This window comes from Gossypium arboreum, chromosome 1, assembly GCF_025698485.1.
Source record: "Gossypium arboreum isolate Shixiya-1 chromosome 1, ASM2569848v2, whole genome shotgun sequence".
Lineage (NCBI taxonomy): Eukaryota > Viridiplantae > Streptophyta > Magnoliopsida > Malvales > Malvaceae > Gossypium > Gossypium arboreum.
Window position 1 is genome coordinate 3,689,653 of NC_069070.1, and position 20,231 is coordinate 3,709,883.

General features: G+C 33.3%; 1 protein-coding gene across 1 annotated transcript; it reads left to right on the top strand.

Moving 5' to 3' along the window:
• Positions 1-14,764: 14,764 nt before the first annotated feature.
• LOC108480695 (hydroxyproline O-galactosyltransferase HPGT1-like) lies at positions 14,765-19,007 on the top strand. The gene is made up of 12 exons (XM_017783771.2): positions 14,765-15,134; positions 15,224-15,287; positions 15,586-15,635; positions 15,712-15,905; positions 16,563-16,626; positions 16,701-16,773; positions 17,086-17,206; positions 17,600-17,687; positions 17,795-17,845; positions 18,124-18,195; positions 18,271-18,383; positions 18,660-19,007. The coding sequence occupies exons 1-12, from the start codon at positions 15,013-15,015 to the stop codon at positions 18,680-18,682; spliced, it is 1,035 nt and encodes a 344-aa protein (XP_017639260.1). The 5' UTR covers positions 14,765-15,012; the 3' UTR covers positions 18,683-19,007.
• Positions 19,008-20,231: the final 1,224 nt, after the last annotated feature.

Sequence of the window (20,231 nt, forward strand, 5' to 3'; positions counted from 1 at the left end):
TAAAAGGGGCCTACTTGGTTTTTCTTCACAATCACATTTAAAGAGTTTTGGCATTAAACCATTTTAGCTAAAATTAAGGAAAACAGTGTAGCTTCTTGCCCCTCGTTTAAACTTCAAATTCGTGAAGAAATTCATTTCCAATTAAATATACTCATGTTTTTTCAACATAAAAATGGAGAATCAATAAGATATTCTCTTAAAATTTTAAAACTTCTTTCGCTCGATCCCCGCAGAGACATAGAACCCCTTACCGTCTCAACTGTGCTGCCGGAAGCTTTGGGAAAGTTAGAATAGGAGAGGACTCATCTTGATGTGAACTTACTACTTAGATATACTTTCAGCAATTATCACACTTGGTTACCCGGTGTTTACCGTAGGCACGATATTGGTACATCAGAGGTGCATCCTTCCCAATCCTCTCGTGCTAGGGAAAAGTCCTCTCAATACTCTAACGCCCACACTGAATATGAACCGACCTGTCTGACGAAGTTTTGAACTATTTGCTGGTATTTAGATTACCTGTTGAGTATGAAAATGTAGTGTCTATAATCACCACAAGTCATTTAAATGTTGTCGAGTCATATTAAATTTTCTTATTCTATCTAGCATTGTCATATTGTCATTTTCTTTTTTCTTTTTTAACTTTTATCTATTCTTTTCTACATTTCATAAAAATGCTTACTTATTAATTTTTTTTATGAAATTTCAATTACACTTTCAGTTCTAATTTACTAATCTAATAATTAATATATCATTGATTTTTATAAGTTTACTAAGTAAATCCTTTTAAATATTTTCCTTTTTTAATTTTAAAATTAGAACTAAATTGATAAATTTTATAAATATTGAGGGATAAATTTATTTAACTTTTAGAATTAGAACTAAAATGATAAATTTTGTAAATATTGAGGGCTAAATTTGTTGAATAATTTAGATTTAAGATCGAATTGATAAAACTTGTAAACATTGAAAGGTTAAATTTGTTATTAGGCTAATAAAGATATCACATGTCTCCGTCACTTATCTAACAGCAACTAACGATAGAGTGATTGAAATATTTAATTTCAAAAAGTTGAGTGACTAAATCAAAGAACTTAATAGTTGAGTGACTGAAACAGAACAAAGACATAGTTAAGTAAGTATTCTTATTGTTTACCCTAATATATATTTTACTAAATTTAACAAATTCAATATAAATTTAAAAAATTAAAGTCAAATAACAACTCATTCACTAAATGTTAATTTCCTAAAATGCACATGTACATTGCTTTATAATATATGTTATTGCTGTTGTATTTGCTGTCATAACTTAGAAATCTAACATTGTCTTGTTATAACTATAAGTGTCATCATCTATTTTATGGTCTGAAATTAGTTATGTTTAAGCTGAAGATGGTATTCAATTAAAACTCTTCTAACAATGATAACTCCAAAATTTAAACTTGATTCAAATACATCGAAAAGAAGTCCACTTCCACTTGTTAGTAACATTGTCATTAATTCTTTGAAGCATGCAGTTATTTAATATTGTTCGATGATTCACGGAATTCAAACCTTATGATGCAACACCTGAGATTAAATTTTAGAAGCCCGAAGTAAATCGAATAGAAAATAAGGTTTCTTTCAAAATTATTCCATTTCCTATCTTCAAACATCAACAAGCTTCTGGATCTGCAATGAATGGAAATAAACTTACAATACTAGCCAAAAAGGGTAAATTATGGTCGTGGAAGTGTTTAAATGAAGAAGAATTTTTGCATGTTATATGGACACACAAGAAGAGAAACCAACTATAACAATTGTTAAGTCTTATATATGCAGTCATCCAATGATATCATATTATTAACTACTGTCGTTAAAGGAAAGATAATAGATTTTAACCAAGCTAGAAGAAAAGACAATTTGGACAGTAATAACCAATGCCAAATTAAAGGATTTGACTAAGAAAACACATAGTAGAACCTCTTTGCCAAATTAAAGTATTAAAACCAGTATTTTTAGCACAAAATAAAATCAGTATTAAGCAGAAAAATAATAATAGCTAATGAAAAGAAAAGAATAAAATCAGCAAATAAAGAACCGTTGTATATGGCTTGACTGTCCCCTTCTTAAGCTTCCATGAAGTTCCAAACTCATCACCTTAACAAGTAAGAGCACCCTCAGAAGGAAGAGAATCCCACATTGTCTAACAACAATAAATATTAATTATTTATATAACAAATTGGGCGGTATCTTGGTCGCCGAGCCTGGTAACGCAAGCTTGTGACCCAAGTGGGGGGCTTTAAGGTGATGGGACACGGGTTCGACTCGTTTGAGTCGGTTCTGCAGTGGTTTGATTCAGGCTTGTCCGTTCCAAGCAGGGAGTTGGACCATGGAGCACGAGCGTAGGCTTGTGTGTCGTGGTTCTTAGAGAGGGGGATAAAGCGTGAGGCTGGTTTCACAGAGCAGCGAAAACCTTCCGCTCCTTGCAGTGGAAGGATAACAGGCTTGATCCATTCGGAACCACCATGGCTCAATGAGCTGACCCCAACTGTACCATCATTTTTTTCCCCCTCTTTGTTGTTCTTTTGCCATGACTTTCAAATCTAACATTGTCATTCAATCCACAAAACACAAAACTCTCTTATTCATGGATTGTAATTTTAATTGTAAAAAGGAAACTAACCATATTTGGGTTTTCAACTCTTTTTTAGTTTTCTTTTATACTTTCACTAAAGATGATTTAATTATCATTTTAACTACACAAATAGTTCATGAACCTGGAGATCCATTCGGAAGAAGATGGAAAAAGGAAAAGCTCCTTTTATCCCTTTTTAAATAAAAGAGAAAGCGTATTGGTTGGGAGATGATTCATCTGCTACTGGGATAGATTATCTTGGAGGAAAGCCAAGGACTAAACAGCCAAATGTTCCACTGTCAACAAAATGGAAGAACAGGAAAATGAAGGAAGCTTAAGTTTCTGCCAAAACATATTTCGGGAAATGGAGAAAGATGAGATAAATACATAGATGAGTGGGATATGGTTATAAGGAGACAGACAAAAACATATTGGGAAATGGAGAAAGTAATACATAAAATTGAAAAGATACGTGGATTGAGTTTTTAAACCGGTTTAAAAAGATGATGGTTCACAGTGCCCCTGGCTCAACCAGTAAGTTAGGTCAAACTAGAGATCAACCACCCAAAGATCCGGACCCGAAGTAGCGTTCACAGTATCCCTGGCTCACCCAGTAAGTTAGAACGAACAAGAGATGAACCACCCAAAGATCCGGACCCGAAGTAGCCAAACCAGCTAGCGTTCCACCATCTTATAGCCCCCACTCAGGTAACAAGCTCGCGTTACCAAGCTCGGCGAGCTACGGGGCGGGCAAGTGGCGATATATATGGTTACTCTCTTTTGATTTTGGTCGATGTGGTATTCTCTTTCTTCCGAGGGTGCTTTTACTTGTTGAGGTGATGAGTTTGGGAACTTCATGGAAAACTTAAAATGAATATTTGAACAAAATTAAACCATATGTTTTACATAACTTGTAAAACTGCCTTCATCATCAATAGCCATGGAATACAATCATAAATGGGAAAATGACAACAAACGAGAAAACAACACTGACACTTTGACACTAAACAGATACCTAAAAAAACTTGAGAAGAGAAACAAAAGAAATGAGTGTTTACACAGATTGTAAATGAAAACAGTGAGCCATCAAGAGGGACTCAAACAAAAGCAAAAAGCAAAAGACAACAACCTAAAGCATTCTATAGAGAGAATGAGCATTCTGAGGGGTTCTTTTTATTGGGAAGTATAATTATATAAGTTCATGGTCATTTTTTTCATGGGTTGAACTTATTACCATCATTTAACCTCAACAAAGCCTCAAATATCAATTTCGTTTTTAGGTTCAAATCGCATATCACCTAATGTATTAGACTTTCTATTCAAATCATATTAAACATTTTCTTACTCAATCATCTAAAATCATAATACTCAACTTTAAATCATAACCATAAATTTACTAATTTAATCATTTGAAAAACATAGTCTTCATCTCAAAACATAATTTTATAATATTAACTAAATCATTTAAACTCATCAAAAACTTGTAAAAATAAAATAAATATAACCAGTCATGGTAAACTAAATATTTACAGCTTTATGTAATGAAAATAAAATATTAGCACAAGCCGAAGTTTCAGTCGCTTTACTCATCCTTTTTACCTTTATCCTTCAAGATGCTCACTTCGTTTTTAGTTACAATAAGAACAATTCAATACAAAACAATGCCATTTATCCATTCTAGTACTAAAACTAATAAAAATAAATTTAAAAATGCATGGTTAATCAAGTTGATAACTTAAGTTTTCTAATTCGAAATTCACATATCTTTCAATTCAATTATTCGTTTTCAATTTTGTACTCGTTAGAATATTCATTGCTTCACAAACTATCATTTAGCACTAATATTACACAAAGTGGCTAAGGTTCTCTACTCCTCCTTCACTATGGCTAAATGTACCAAGTAAACTTTCCATCCTCTTTTTTTTTTTTTTTCACACTTCTAACAAATTAAAATTCATCTTCTAATCATTTCCTATTAAAAATGCATCTATTTCACTTAAGTTTTCTAGGCTTCCATTAATGTCCTTTAATGACAACTTTCAATATACTTGATAAGATAAAAAAAACTATTAGTACATATAAAAAAATGGCAACATTCAAAATCTATGAAAATTTTGAAGAAAAATCATATCTTATGCTTGAATTTGAAAGAAAATGATGAAAGAAATTTTCTTCTTCTTCTTCTTTCCCCAACTTCCGTGAATAAGAAAGAAAAATAAAGAAAGATGTTCATCTTTCTTTTATTTATATTATAATAATACTTAATAAAATACTAATATTTTAGATAAAGTATTAAATAATCATTATTTTAAAAATATCATTTAAAAGCCATCATTAAACCAGCAATTAATTCCTTTTGATCAATATAAAAATAGGATAATTACACTTTAGTCTTTATAATTTTTCAACTTATTCAATTTAATTCCTGAACTCGATACCGAATTTTTAACTTAACCACATGCTCTTAATAATATTTTTCTATGTTTTTATGCTGACTGTTTCCTCTAAAAACGATCACAATTTCTTATAATACTATTCTTTTATAGATCATTTGTTTAAGGACTTCTACCATAAATATTCTTTTTTTAAGTGGAGATGTTACAAATCGAGCCTATTATCCTTCCACTGCCAAGACCGAGAAGTGTTCGCTGCTCTGAGAAACTAGTCTCACGGAATACCCTCCTCTCTACTAATTTTCGACTCAACTAGATTAGTAATTATTTAGCTTGTAAGAAATTTGATAAACACATTTACCAATTTTACAATTCTTGATTCGATCTTTGGAGTAGTACGTGAGTTCTATTGTAACACTATAAATATTATAACTTGACACTGTTATACTTGCAGTAAAAGTCATTTTTAAATTCTTATATTTTGTGCTAATTCTTTGCTTGACGTACGGACATCATGGTGCGGTCAATTGTTGGCACCATTACCAGGATTGTAACAGTCTAAATGTGTTGTTAAGTTACTTGTCTCAAAAGAGCAATATTAGTCGAAAGACGAGGGATCAAATATTTCATATTTTCTGTTTTCTTTTTGTTATTTTATTTGTTGACCTTGTTGAACACTTCATTTAATCATGTTTAATAATAATGGTTATAAGTGATTGGGAGATCAATACAGATATGATGAGAGGTCGAGTTTAACGAACGGAAATTCGATGACTTGTTGGAGTTATAATTGTAATTTTGGAAGAAAGAGTATTCATATGAGCATCCTTGTGATTCGTATGAATATACAACCGAGATGGGTAGCTACAATCAAGGGTGGTCGGGTAATTATCCGACATATGATTAGTATTTTTTCATATTACTATCCGGAAAGTAATATGAAGAATGACGAGTATACTGAAGACTCATCCTTTGCTAAATGGGTTAGAATGTTGGAGGATAATATCTCTTCGTTCCAAGCTACTATATCCTCCATTTCTAATACGTTGAAGCAATTATTAGAAACCGTCGACGAGTTGAAATGAACACTACGGTGAAAGAGGTCGATCATGAAGTTCTCGAACTTAAGAAGAAGGTCCACCTTACCATAGTTGAGCATGACATGTTGAATATGGGTGTTAAACAGGAGTTCGGAGTTGGAGATCATGAGAAACGGAAATGCTATCTTAACCCTTATTGACATAGGATTAAAAGTAGGAGCAGAAATAGAGTTCGATGTAGAGGAAGAACTAAATCTGTAATTAAGTGAAAATGTGATGGAGCCAACACGCTTTCCAAATATCATTGTGGAGTTAGTAAACAAAATGATGCCAAGAGTATGGAATTGCATGAAGAATTTCAAAGTTGTGGATTGAAGTTACCTGCAAATTTATACCAATTCTTTATCCTCAAGCATCAACACGCTTCTAGATCTGCAATGAAGGGAAATACTTACAATGCCAACTAAAAACAGTAACTACGGTCGTGGGTATATTTTTAAATAGAAACTAAAATCATAGAATGAAAACACACAATACTATATTACTATGCTACTACTCACAGAAGTGGAAGTACTTAAACAAAGAAGAATTTTTTGCATGTTATATGGGCACACAAGAGGAGAAACCAACTATAACAATTGTTAAGCCTTATATATGCAGCCATCCAATGATATAATATTAATAACTACTGTCGTTAAAGTAATGATATAGATTTTAACCAAACTAGAAGAAAAGACTAACTTGGACAGTAATAACCTCTTTGCCATCACCTTAACTGGGTGGGCCAGTAGATTTATAAAGGCTGGCTAAAAAAAAGGATGATGGTCCAGTCATGGTTTGCTCGCTGAGCCATGTTGGATCGGAGTGGATCGAGCTTGTTATTCTTCCACTGTCAAGAGAGAGAGGTCTTCGCTGCTCTGTGAAACCAGCCTGACGCAGTTCCCTCCACTCTAAGAACCACGAGACTCAGAGTTTTCACTCAAGCCCCTTGGCTCAACTCTAAACTTGGAACGGGCAAGCCAGAGTTAAACCACCCGAGATCCGACTCTGCAAAGCCAAACCAACGTTCAATCACCTTAAAGCCCCCACTCAGGTTACAAGCTCGAGTTACCAAGCTCGGCGGCCAGCAAAGAGGGCAAGGGCTATATATATAGTTAGTCCCTTCCGATTTTGGTCTATGTGGCATTCTCTTTCTTTCGAGGATGCTTTTACTCGTTGAGGTGATGACTTTGGGAACTTCATGCAGATTTGGATAAAATTAAACGATATGTTTTACATCATTTGTGAAGAAATTCATCCCCAGTTAAACATTCTCGTATTTTTTTCACATAAAAGAAAAGGGACAATCAGGCAGATATTGATTCTTAATTTGTTGGTATTTTTCATGTCAATGGCTATTTTTTTTTTTCAAAATCTAATTTGATATTGTGCTAATGCTGATTTCAATACAACATGTTTAAAACAGTGTATAGATTAGATGGTTGCAAGTGGTTAGTATACACTTGTACTACTGAAGAGCGGGAAATGCTAAGGGTGTCAAGATGTAGGGGTTCCTCCAAAGGCATCCAAAATATGAATTTAACGTTTTGGAGAGGACACATTATCTAAGTTTCGTGTTCAAGCTAAATTATGACAAGGCCAGTATTCTACCCGTTGTTGTACTTGTTGAAAGCAGGGTTTTACTTGCGACCTCACTAGTTTGTTATGAACTTGTTGAATTCTTATCGTTAGCGCCCAGACAGCTAGTTGGAAGTTATTGGTGGTTGATAATCAGATTCATCATCAAATGCGAGGCAGAGGGGTATATGACTTGATGTGCCACTATTCCAATATATGTACGGTCTACAGGAAAATGAGGGTTAGCTGGGGCTTTATTTTGTGATTCGGAGGGAGGAGTGTTGGATTTGGTGCCCTAAGAGCAGTATTTTCATCTTTATACACTTATATTTTTTGAACACCTTGGTTTAATAAAATTATCAGTGAATTACATTAATATCCTTTATATATTGTCCTCAATGTTAATAAAATTTTTAGACTCCATTGAGACACTAACCATCTTTTAAAACTGATTCACAAAGTGTAAAAACTATAGGAAAATTACTTGTAAATTAATTTGTATAGTTTAAACTTAAAATTAAAATGTAAGTTGATGGGATAAATATGATTAATGGTTTCTAAAGATTGGTTGGATTCATGCAAGAAGCAAAAGAATCTTATTTTTCTGTGATGGATTGAGATATTAATTTTGGATATTTTAATTTGTTATTCAAATAGGAAATACAGATTTAGTTAATGGATATCTAAAACATTTAGGTTCTAAATTAATCAAAGAATTGGGACAGCATGAAAAAGTTTTCATCTCTATCAAGGGATAATGTAGATAAGTGCAGTCTTCAATTAATGAATGAACAATGTTTGATTTTGTAAGTACGTACAGACAAAGGAATTTGGATAGAGATTAATTAGAAGTAGCATATCGCTGTTGTAATCATGTTGCCAAAGTATTTTTTGCACAAAATCAAATCAGTATTAAGAAGAAAACTGATAATAGCTAATGACAAGAAAAGAATAAAATCTGCAAATAAAGAACCATTGCATATGGCTTGACTGTCCCCTTCTTAAGCTTCCATGAAGTTCCACACTCATCACCTTAACAAGTAAGAGCACCCTTAGAAGAAAGAGAATCCCACATCGCCTAAAGTCAACAAATATCAATTATTTATATAACAAATTGGCCATGACATTTATTGCCGAGCTTGGTAACGCAAGCTTGTGACCCAAGTGGGGGCTTTAAGGTGATGGAACACGGGTTCGACTCATTGAGTCGGTTCTGCAGTGGTTTGATTCAGGCTTGTCCGTTTCAAGCTAGGAGTTGTACCAAGGGGCACAAGCGTAGGCTTGTGCTTCGTGGTTCCTAGAGAGGGGGATAAAGCGTGAGGCTGGTTTCACAGAGCAGCGAACACCTCCCGCTCCTGGCAGTGGAAGGATAACAGGCTTGATCCATTCGGAACCACCATGGCTCAATGAGCTGACCCCAAACTGGACCGTCATTTTTTCTCCCTTTCCTGTGTTTATTTTGCGTGACGTTTTTTTGTCGATACTGGTATTGTATATCCACTCAGTTAATCGACTCAACCATTCATTACAAATGAACTAAACAAGTCTGAATTTCTTAATTTCTTTGCAGGAATTACGTCCTATGGATCATAAAAAATGATTAGGTCTAACTATGATTTTTGTTCTAATATGATTAAATTTAAAGAATTAATCCCTATACTTTTAAGTAAATCTTTCTATTTTATTTTAACATTATTTGGTGTCTATAAAGTAGTGTGCCGTTAAAGTAATGAAGAGAATTTTTTTTTCCGTAAGGAAGGCATACAACAGCCTTAAGATCCAATGTTTCTTACATGGAAGTCTTCCATTTTATCCTCTAAAAGAAGTTACCTAACATCAAACATGGAGAAGTGAATAATTTCCTGATCATATTTTTTCTTTGAACAAGATTTAACTATGTAATCAGTCACTTTATTCACTGCACAGAAGCATGTTGAATTTTGATAATCCAATTGCACCTACTTCCTCTTTTATTCTTCGAACTAAAGTTGTTTTTTATGAGCCTAGTGAAGTATCTGTTAGCATATCCACTGCATTTTTATTGTCAGATACAATTATCACCTTGGTGTATCCCTTCTGCGAAGCTATTTGACCACGAAGGATAGGCGATCGTTAGAGCAGAACCTCTACCAATGAATCGACAAAATCCTGCTAACCAATTACCATGCGAGTCATGTAAAATGCCACCTGTAGCTGACCAGTTTCCACTCTCTGCAGTAGCTCCATCAGAATTAATTTTTACCCAACCGCGGCAAGGTGCCTTCCATTTGATGGCAATAGTTCTGGATGAATCTTCTTTCAACTCTGCTGCTGCTGCATTGCTTGTGTGAATGACGAGTGTTTCAGCTTGTCTTACTATCATTTCAGTGCTACCATATTTTCCTTGAAATATTACTGCATTCCTGTACTTTCAAATAAACCAGCAAGTAACTGCAAAAAAACACTCGACGATTGGTTATAGATGATTGGTTATAGATGGTTATAGATGATTGGGAGATTAATATGGATATGACGAGAGGTTGAGTTCAACGAACGAAAATTCGACCAGCCATTGGAGTTATTATGGCAATTTTGGAAGGCAAGAGTATTCGTATGAGCATCCTTATGATTCATATGGTTATGCAACTGAGATGGGTTCAAGGGTGATCGGATAATTATCCGAAATATGATTTGTATTTTCCATATTACTATCTAGAAAGTAAGGTCGAGCATGAGGTTCCCGAACTTACGGAGGAGGCTCACCTTACCATAGTAGAGCATGACATGTTGAATATGAGAGTTCAATAAGAGTTCAGAGTTGGAAATCATGACGAGGTCATGAGAAACGAAAATGTTGTCTTCACTCTAATTGATATAAGATTAAGAGTAGGGGTAAGAGTAGAGTTAGATATAAAGGACGAGCTAAACTTGAAATTAAGTGACTTGTTGTGGAGAAATCAATCGACGTATTTCATGATTATATATATATATATTTAGTTCACCCAATACTAACTTTTAGTAAACAAAATGATCCCAAGAGTATAGAATTGCATGAAGAATTACAACGCTGTGGATTGAAGTTAGCTGCAAAATTATACCAATTCTTATCTTCAAGCATCAACACGCTTCTAGATCTGCAATGAATGGAAATAAACTGACAATGCCAACTAAAAAGGGTAAACTACAAATAGAAACCAAAACCATAGAATAAAAACATACACCACACTATATTACTATGCTACTACCACAGAAGTGGAATAAACAAAGAAGAAACTTTTGCATGTTATATGGGCACACAAGAAGAGACCACTGAGTAAAAAAGACACATCAGCCAACTATAACAATTGTTAAGTCTCACATATGCAGTCATCCAATGATATAATATTATTAACTACTCTCGTTAAAGAAAACACACAGTCGAACCTCTTTTCCATCACCTTAGCAGGGAAAATGACTTTGTGGATGAGTGGAATTATAAAGACTGGCTTATCATTTTATATATACTTGTTGGTTGGTGTGGTAACCAAGCTTCTGCTTCATGAACTTAAGTCAGATTTTCTCTATTTTTTGTTATTTTGAAGGGGAAAAAACACTAAATATTGCAGATCCAGTTTGAAGGGAAGTGAATGCGAAAACTAAAAAGGATGATGGTTAAGCTCGCTGAGCCATGTTGGATAGGAGTGGATCAAAGCTTGTTATCTTCCACTGTCAGGAGAGGGAGGGTTTTCGCTGGCTCTGAGAAACCAGCCTCACGCAGTACCCTCCACTTTAGGAACCACGAGTCTCAGAGTTTACACTCATGCCCCTCCGCTCAACTCTCAACTTGGAGCGGGCAAGCCAGAGTTAAACCACCCAAGATCCATTTCAGCAAAGCCAAACTCGCATTCTATCACCTTATAGCCCCCACTTAGGTTACAAGCTCGTGTTACCAGGCTCGGCGATCAGCAAAGAGGGCAAGGGCTATATATACAATTAGTCCCTGTCGATTTTGGTCGATGTGGCATTCTCTTTCTTCCGAGGGTGCTTTCACTTGTTGAGGTGATGAGCTTGGGAACTTAATGAAGATTTGGATAATTTGTGAAGAAATTCATCCGCAGTTAAACATTCTCGTATGTTTTTCACATAAAAGAAAAGGGACAATCAGTCAGATATTGATTTCAATTTAAAACAGTGGTATGCTTACCTTCCCATTTGTCTGTTGTTCCTTTGCCATGACTTACAAATCTAACATTGTCATTCAATCCACAAACTCTCTTATTCATGGATTGCAATTTTAATTGTAAAAAGGAAACTACCATATTTGGGTTTTTAACTCTTTTTTAGTTTTCTTTTATACTTCCACTAAAGCTGATTTAATTCTCATTTTAACTACACAAATAGTTCATGAACCTGGAGATCCATTCGGAGGAAGATGGAAAAAGGAAAAGCTCCTTTTATCCCTTTTTAAATAAAAGAGAAAGCGTATTGGTTGGGTGATTGATTCATCTGCTACTGAGATAGATGATAGCCTGGAGGAGAGCCAAGGACTAAACAGCCAAATGTTCCACTGTCAACAAAATGGAAGAACAGGAAAATGAAGGAAGCTTAAGTTTCTGCCAAAACATATTGGGAAATGGAGAAAGATAAGATAAATACATAGATGAGTGGGATATGGTTATAAGGAGACAAACAAAAACATATTGGGAAATGGAGAAAGTAATACATAAAATTGAAAAGATACGTGGATTGAGTTTAAACCTCACCGGTTATAAAAAAGATGATGGTACGCAGTTTAACCACCCCACATCCTATCCAGAACGGCCAACTACCTGGTTCAACCAGCACGATTGGCCAAACCAGCGTTCTACCACCTTATTGCCCCCACTCAAGTAACAAGCTCGCGTTACCAAGCCCAGCAAGCTACAAGGCGGGCAACCGGCTACATATACGTTTACTCCCTTTTGATTTTGGTCGATGTGGTATTCTCTTTCTTCCGAGGGTGCTTTTACTTGTTGAGGTGATGAGTTTGGGAACTTCATGGAAAACTTAAAATTGAATATTTGAACAAAATTAAACCATATGTTTTACATAATTTCTAAAATTGCCTTCATCATCAATAGCCATGGAATACAACAATAAATGGGAAAATTACAACAGACAAGAAAACAACACTGACACTAAGCAGATACCTAAAAAAACTCGAGAAGAGAAATAAAAGAAAGGAGTGTTTACACAGATTGTAAATGGAAACAGTGAGCCATCAAGAGGGACTCAAACAAAAGCAAAAAGCAAAAGACAACAACCTAAAGCATTCTATAGAGAGAATGAGCATTTTGAGGGGTTCTTTTTATTGGGAATTATAATTATATAAGTTCATGGTCATTTTTTTCATAGCCTCGATGTTTATGGGTTGAAATTTTTATCATCATTTAACCTCAATAAAGCCTCAAATATCATTTATTACACCAAGTTCATAGATCATAAAGAAGGTTGGTCTCACCCAAAGCCCTCTCCTTCAACCATCACTGAGAGCGAGTCAGTTGGCGCTTGCCAAGTCGGTTGTCGTCTGCCCCTCTTCTTTGATCTTCCCGACTCAAAGGTAAAGCCGAAAATTTTTTTTTGGAACAGTTGAGTTAAAATATAATTTTATTATTTTATTGACTTATTTACCAATATGTGTCGTGATACTTTTTTTTAATTATGCTTCTTTTCAAGTTTTGGTTGTGCTTCTCAGCAAGGATAGTTTCTAACCCTGTTGTTGTCCATAAGGCTTTGAAATGTAAAATTACTTAGAATGCATCTAATTCACATAGTGTAAAACTATTTCTACTCATAGGATTATTGGAACGTAAATTATTTATTTATTTATTTCCTTTTATATGAGTGCAGTATCAAAAAGTTTTTTAGTCTTTATTTTTTTATACAATGTCTAGAACTAATCATAGTCTCTCCTCAACTCTTAAATAGGAAGATAATACGTTTCAGTACACTTGAACCCATGTTCTCCTGCACTGGCAACAATGCCGATGCCAACTGAGTAGTCTTATCAAATTAGTTGTTGATATGTTACATTGCCATATATATTTGATCCATTTGGATGGAATGTATGATTTTGCTGTTTAATTAACGAAATATAAGATTATTTAAAAACACATTTCTTAATTGTCCTTGGCATAACGAAATATAAGATATTGATATAAAAATTCATAGAGCTCTTGTTATAGACTTTAAAATTTGATGTTGTCATTTTTGTTAGAGAAACTTAAATTGCATATTTAAAATATTATTATAATTAGGATAAACTATACTTATAGTCACCTAACTATAAAAGTTATAAAAGAGTCCCCAACTATTCGACTTTTTCTTTTTTGGTCATCATCTGTTAAATGGCAGATAAAAAGATGATCTAACGACTTTTAAAGTTAGTATAATAGCAATTTTAACCATCAATATCTATACATTCACACCGCCTATACCAATCAAAAGTTCTCCTCATCTTTTTCCTTCTTTCTATAGTTCAATTTTTTCCGTGAAACAACTTTAGATATCATGAATCTGTAAACTAAAAATCTAAACAATTTTATTCTTTGATCTCCAAAACTGACCATCACATCCACTTGGATCTAAAGTATTTTTTTCTACTCGTTAATGGGTACTAATTTACCGTATCGATCGTCAAACCATTTGGAATTCGCTAGTTGGACTTTAAATAATAATAATAAAAAACGAACAAAATCAATGACTTAATAAATAAAACTTCTCAATAGATTAGTGACTTAAATAAAACTTTTGAATACTTAAGTAATTATTTTGTAAGTTTTTCAAATTAAGTAACTAAAATATAAACTTACTAATAATTTAATGACCTTAAATGCATTTTACCCAAAATATATTATTATAAAATAATTAATAAATCAAAATATCTATATTTATTTTAAAACCTTCTTTTAAATAATTATATTTATTTTTTAAATTAAAAATATTTTTAACTTCATTAAATTATTTAAATAATAAATTATATCTCATTACAAATATTTTCGAAATTTCTCATTATTCCGTTAATATTAAAAAATCCTATACCTTATCCGATAATGTTATATATTATTTAACGCTTAGAAAAAGTAAATAAATAGAAAAAAAACGTCTAATTTATTATTCCTCAAACTACCACAGTAAAAAAAAAATTCAAATCAAGATTCAATTTTTTTTTTTTGGTTTCAATAAATCCAGATTCAAATTCAAGATTACGTATGTCTTCTTCCCCTTCATTTTTATCGTCAACCTCGTTTAATTCCTGCAGGTCTGCTTCTTAAATTACAAAAAAAGGGGATTTTCATTTAATCCTTGTTTATATAACGTGAATCGTCGAAAAAACGAGTAAGCGAAAATGCGTAGCCGGGGATCGAGTAACCGGTTATCTAACTCTGGTGGCTCTCCTTTTCGTTCTAGAATTTCTGCTTTGCTTCTCGCCATGTTCGCTACGATGGCTACGGTTTACGTCGCCGGCCGGTTAGTTTTTGTTTTTTCTTTTTTTTTTTAAGTTTTTTGTTGTAGGTTTATTGAGGAATTTTTATTTTGAGCCTTGTATTTAAATGTAGGATGTGGCAGGAGGCAGAGAGCAGAGTATATTTAATTAAAGAACTTGATAGGAGAACTGGTCAGGTGATTTTCTTTTCTCGTTTTCTTGATCTCGCATTATTTATTTTTTAGATTATGCTTTCAAATTTAGTACATCTGGTTCTTGGCCGTGCCTAGGTTTGAGGATGATGATCTGCATTTTCATTCATTGCTGTTACATTCTCTGTCAAACTTGATGCTTTCGCATTAAATTTATTGTTGGCCATTGATTTGGATTATATATAATATGATATGAAGTGATGGTGTTTAAGAGTTTGAAGATGATCTATTTTGGTACAAATCAGTTGGATTTTGGTGACATTTAATTTTTAAACTTTTTCAGGGTCATTCTTCTGTATCTGTTTCTGAAACGCTAAAGATAGTTAGCTGCAAGTAAGTTTTTTACTTAATTACTTTTACATTTATGTTCTGTGTATTGAATCTAATTTGATAAAGCAATGCATTCCAGGGAGCAATTGAAAAAATTATCAGCCATTCAGATGGATCTAGCTGCTGCCAAGCAAGAAGGTTATGTTTCGAAGGAGCACTCGGGAAATGATGGTACTCGTTCTAAGAAAAGGCTTTTAGGTGTTATTGGTATCATCACAACATTTGGACGAAAGAAGAATAGAGATGCAATTCGGAACGCATGGATGCAATCTGGTAATGCATCTTTTCTCTTGACTAGTTTTATCTTTTATGTGTGTTATAAGAATGATTGAAAACAATGAACCATGCCAAAACTGTAGGCTCCAAATGTTTTCTAATCTATTCAATCTCTTTGCATGTAACAACAACTATAGCAGTTATATATATTCATCAATCTACTGGCGTTTAGTGCCACTGGAACACAAGAAATAGAATGCACATGAATGCTTTATGATCCCAGGGTTTTAATCAGATACATAGGGGATCATTGTCTACTAACAGCTAATATTAAGTCTCATGCAAACTTATTAACTGATAATTAATGCGTACAATGGAGTGTGTTGCTGTAAATTAGTATTAACTGCTAATTAATGCGCACAATGGAGTGCTTTGCTGTAAATTAGAAGCCTAGATTGTTTTATTCAGGTAAAAGGCTAAATGACCAATGAATACCATTCTGTTATAAATGAAGATGGCTTATCGTCAATTGCTCCAAACCTATCTTCACTCTAAATTAGTTTGAAAGAACGCTTTCCTTCTCTAGCATAGTTGATGGATATCTGCATTCCAATTTATTACCCTCCATTAAATTATTCATAGATTTGTAAATATCCTGTTACCTAATTATCATTTCCTCTGATAGTAGTTAAATTGAAAATATAATATGTGCAGGTGCGGCTTTGAGAAAACTGGAAGAAGAGAAGGGAATTGTTGTGCGATTCGTAATAGGAAGAAGGTTTCTAATTGATGGTTTCTCCTATCAAGTATTTCTCTTCCATTTCTGTTTATTGAATTTTATATTACTGGCAGTGCAAATCGTGGAGATAGTTTGGACAGGGAGATCAATGATGAACACAGCCAAACTAATGACTTCATTATTCTGGTATGGTGACCTATTTGAAGCTATTCCATGCATATCTAGGAAAATTTTTACTTGGGAATACAGGAATTTTAAGCTTATCTTGAATTATTTTGAATGGAATTGTAGCTCTTAGAATTTATTGCTAACTAGTGTAAAGAGATTCAGTAACTTGGTGATATCATTCATTCCAACTTTTAGGGTACATATGCAAGCATATTTCTGAAAGACCACTGACTTGATTCACATGTTATGTACGTTATTGCTGGTGAATCAACATGTTCCAAAGGATTGATCTTGTAGTGGCAAATATAATTTTCCTTTGTGTTTCAACAGGATGATGTGGAGGCACCTGAGGAACGTTCAAAGAAGATAAAGTTATTCTTTGTTCGTGCTGTAGAGAGCTGGGATGCAGAGTTCTATGTTAAGGTCAATGATGATGTTTATGTTAATATTGGTATGTAATCCTTGTTAGTTCTTTTAGGTAATGTTTTAGGTACTACCATGTGAATATGTTGACATGATTTCTTGTTCTGGAAGTTTGCTTTCTCCCCCTTTCTCTAGAATTTTCTCCTATAATACATCTGTATATCAAGTGCGAAAGGCCTTACATCCCAAAATAGTTTTTCTGAGTTATACCAGTATCAATAACATTTCAAGTTCTTGTCATAAGTGCAAAATATTGTTGCAGAAAACATGACAGTTTGTGATGATCGGCTGAAAGTGTTGTGGTGCAGGTGCAAGGGTCGTGTTGGTTAATTGAGAATGCATACTGTTATAGAACTAAATAATTCTTGACAGCCTTTACTGATACAGTAATATTTGAAGCTGATCCTTTGATTGTTTACAGATGCTCTAGGAGCTAAACTTTCTGCTCATTTGGACACGCCTCGTATTTATATGGGGTGTATGAAATCAGGAGAAGTTTTCTCTGACCCGTGAGTAAATTGTATTTTTCTGAAGATTACTCACATGTATCGATTGAGATCATCTCCTTCCCAACTTTCCTTTTGTAAAATTTATGTGCCCCTTTATATATGTTCAGGACCCACAAATGGCATGAGCCTGATTGGTGGAAATTTGGTGATGGAAAATCGTGAGTAACAAACAATCCTTTTCTTTTTCCTCTCCTATGCATAACGGAAATTTAGTAATGATCTAATAGTCTCATGTTAAATATAGCACACATGTCGAATCTATGTTTTTCTCTTAACTATAAATACAATGAAAACAGATCAAATGCTAAGAATTTAGTTCTTCAAAGTCATCATATGATATTCATGCATTAAGTTCTTTTTGCAGCTTTGTGTCCCCTGATATCCTAATCGGTCTATAGTTTCCACTTGTTTCTTAAAATTCTTGTGTATGGTGCAGATACTTTCGGCATGCTTCAGGTGAAATATTTGCTATTTCACGAGCTTTAGCACAGTTTATCTCAATTAATAAGTAAGTTTTAACACCTTCTTTCGCCTCAGTTTTTAGATTGCACTCGGTTGACCTCAAAATTCTCTCATTTTGCAGGTCTCTTCTTCAGGTCTATGCACATGATGATGTGAGTGCAGGGTCATGGTTTATTGGGCTTGATGTGCAACACGTTCACGAGGGGAAATTTTGCTGCAACACCTGGTCTACAGGTTTGTCTTCCTCCTTTTTAAACACACACAAATATGCATGCATGCTTGCCCTTACACGTTTTCGCATATAGTTGCAAAGGTGATTAGTTGGTTAAGATAAGGGGATCCCTCTCTTCTCGACTATCCAATTCAGAATTTAATGCTATCAAATTAATCGATAATGCTCTGTCGAATTACCAGGGACCTATTATTGTTATGTCTTTTGGCTATATTTAAACCAGTTATATGGAGATTCAGATACATCGTGTTCATATAATCGTTTTCATTGCATGCCAGGTTCAGTATGTGCAGCTGTCTGATTCGACTAACCGGATTTACGTCAGCACCATTTTTATATAAAGAGAGAGTCCATTCTTTTTGCATTTTGGGAGTGTGGAAGTGCCATAATTGTTGAGATGAAAGATTTCAGTGAGAAATGATTCTTTTAATTCAATCCTGGTTCTTCCAAGTTCTAACTGATGTACATGCAGGCCAATATACTTATCATTCTTGGAAGGCACAATTTGTTTTTCCCCCTTTTGTTGATGTATTATAGCTCTGTATATTTTAAGTTCATTTTTTATCTGAAATATTGGAAAATTTTATCAATCAAATCTAAAGATTGAAGAGTTCTTTAGAATTAAATTTTTATCCGTCGGAGATGTTCTTATTTTGTGATCAAGACTCTCGACAGAAAAAAGAAAAACAAAATTCCAAACAAAAACACAATTCCTAATAAACAATACATCAAATACTTCATAAAAAATATTCTCTCTCTCAACAAATCTAACGTTTGATTTGGGTTGTGAAGTGGGCTCCTTTACTTTATCATTCACATGTGAGTTATATATTTAATTATTTTTTATAAAGGGGAATTCACATTTAAATTAGTCAAGCACAAATCTACACTTTTCCACCTTGGCTTGCAATTTTAAAAGTGCTTAATTTGTTTGTTCATAAACAATGCCAATTTGTTAAAATTTGAGAACAGCTTGTCCATTATTCTCCTATGCTTTTCAAAATTAATAATAGTCTTCATTAAAAAGAAAAAAAAAAAAAACCTATTGGGTTTTGACATAAATTTATTTTGACCTAAAATATGACAAAATTGGCTTCGGGTTAATCGCGAAAATTTTGATGCTTTTGGGTTAGAGGGATAGGTTCGAAAGTCTGCTCGAAAAGTAAAGATTTGAATAAAAATATATGTTCAAGAAATAGGTTTAACAAAAAAATAAAGTTTGTTTTCTAAATGGTCCAAGTTTCGGGTAAGTTTTTTTTACCCCGTCCGGTTTGAATTTGCAAAAGAAATTGTTGCTGTTTTTACTTTTTTGCCACTATTTTTTTCATTTTTTTGCTATCATTCTACTATTATATTGTTACTATTTTATTATTATTATTTAGATATTGTATAATTCTTATTTTATTATTAATTTTGTTGCTATTTTAAAGGTATTTGCTTGCTAAATTATATTTATCTTAGTATTATTTAAGTATATATTTTTTTCATTTGTTTGTTTTCAATGTATTTGATATATTATATTTTAAAAAAACTTATATAAAAAATTTAATACAGGCAGGTTGAGTCAGGCTCGAGTTTTAGCATTTTTATTCAGGTTTGGTTTGGACAAAATTTTAAACCCATTATTCGAGTAGGGTCTAAAAAACGAGCTTAATTTTTTTATTTGACCCTGCTCGAACCCTACCCGGCCACGAACAACTTTATTTTAGGTTAATAAATATTTATAGATTTATAAATTTTAATATTAAATTTATATCTATATTTAAATTGAATCAAATGGATAAGATAACATAATGTGATGTGGAGTAAAGTAATTGTGAAAAATAAAATAGAATAAAATAAATAAAAAT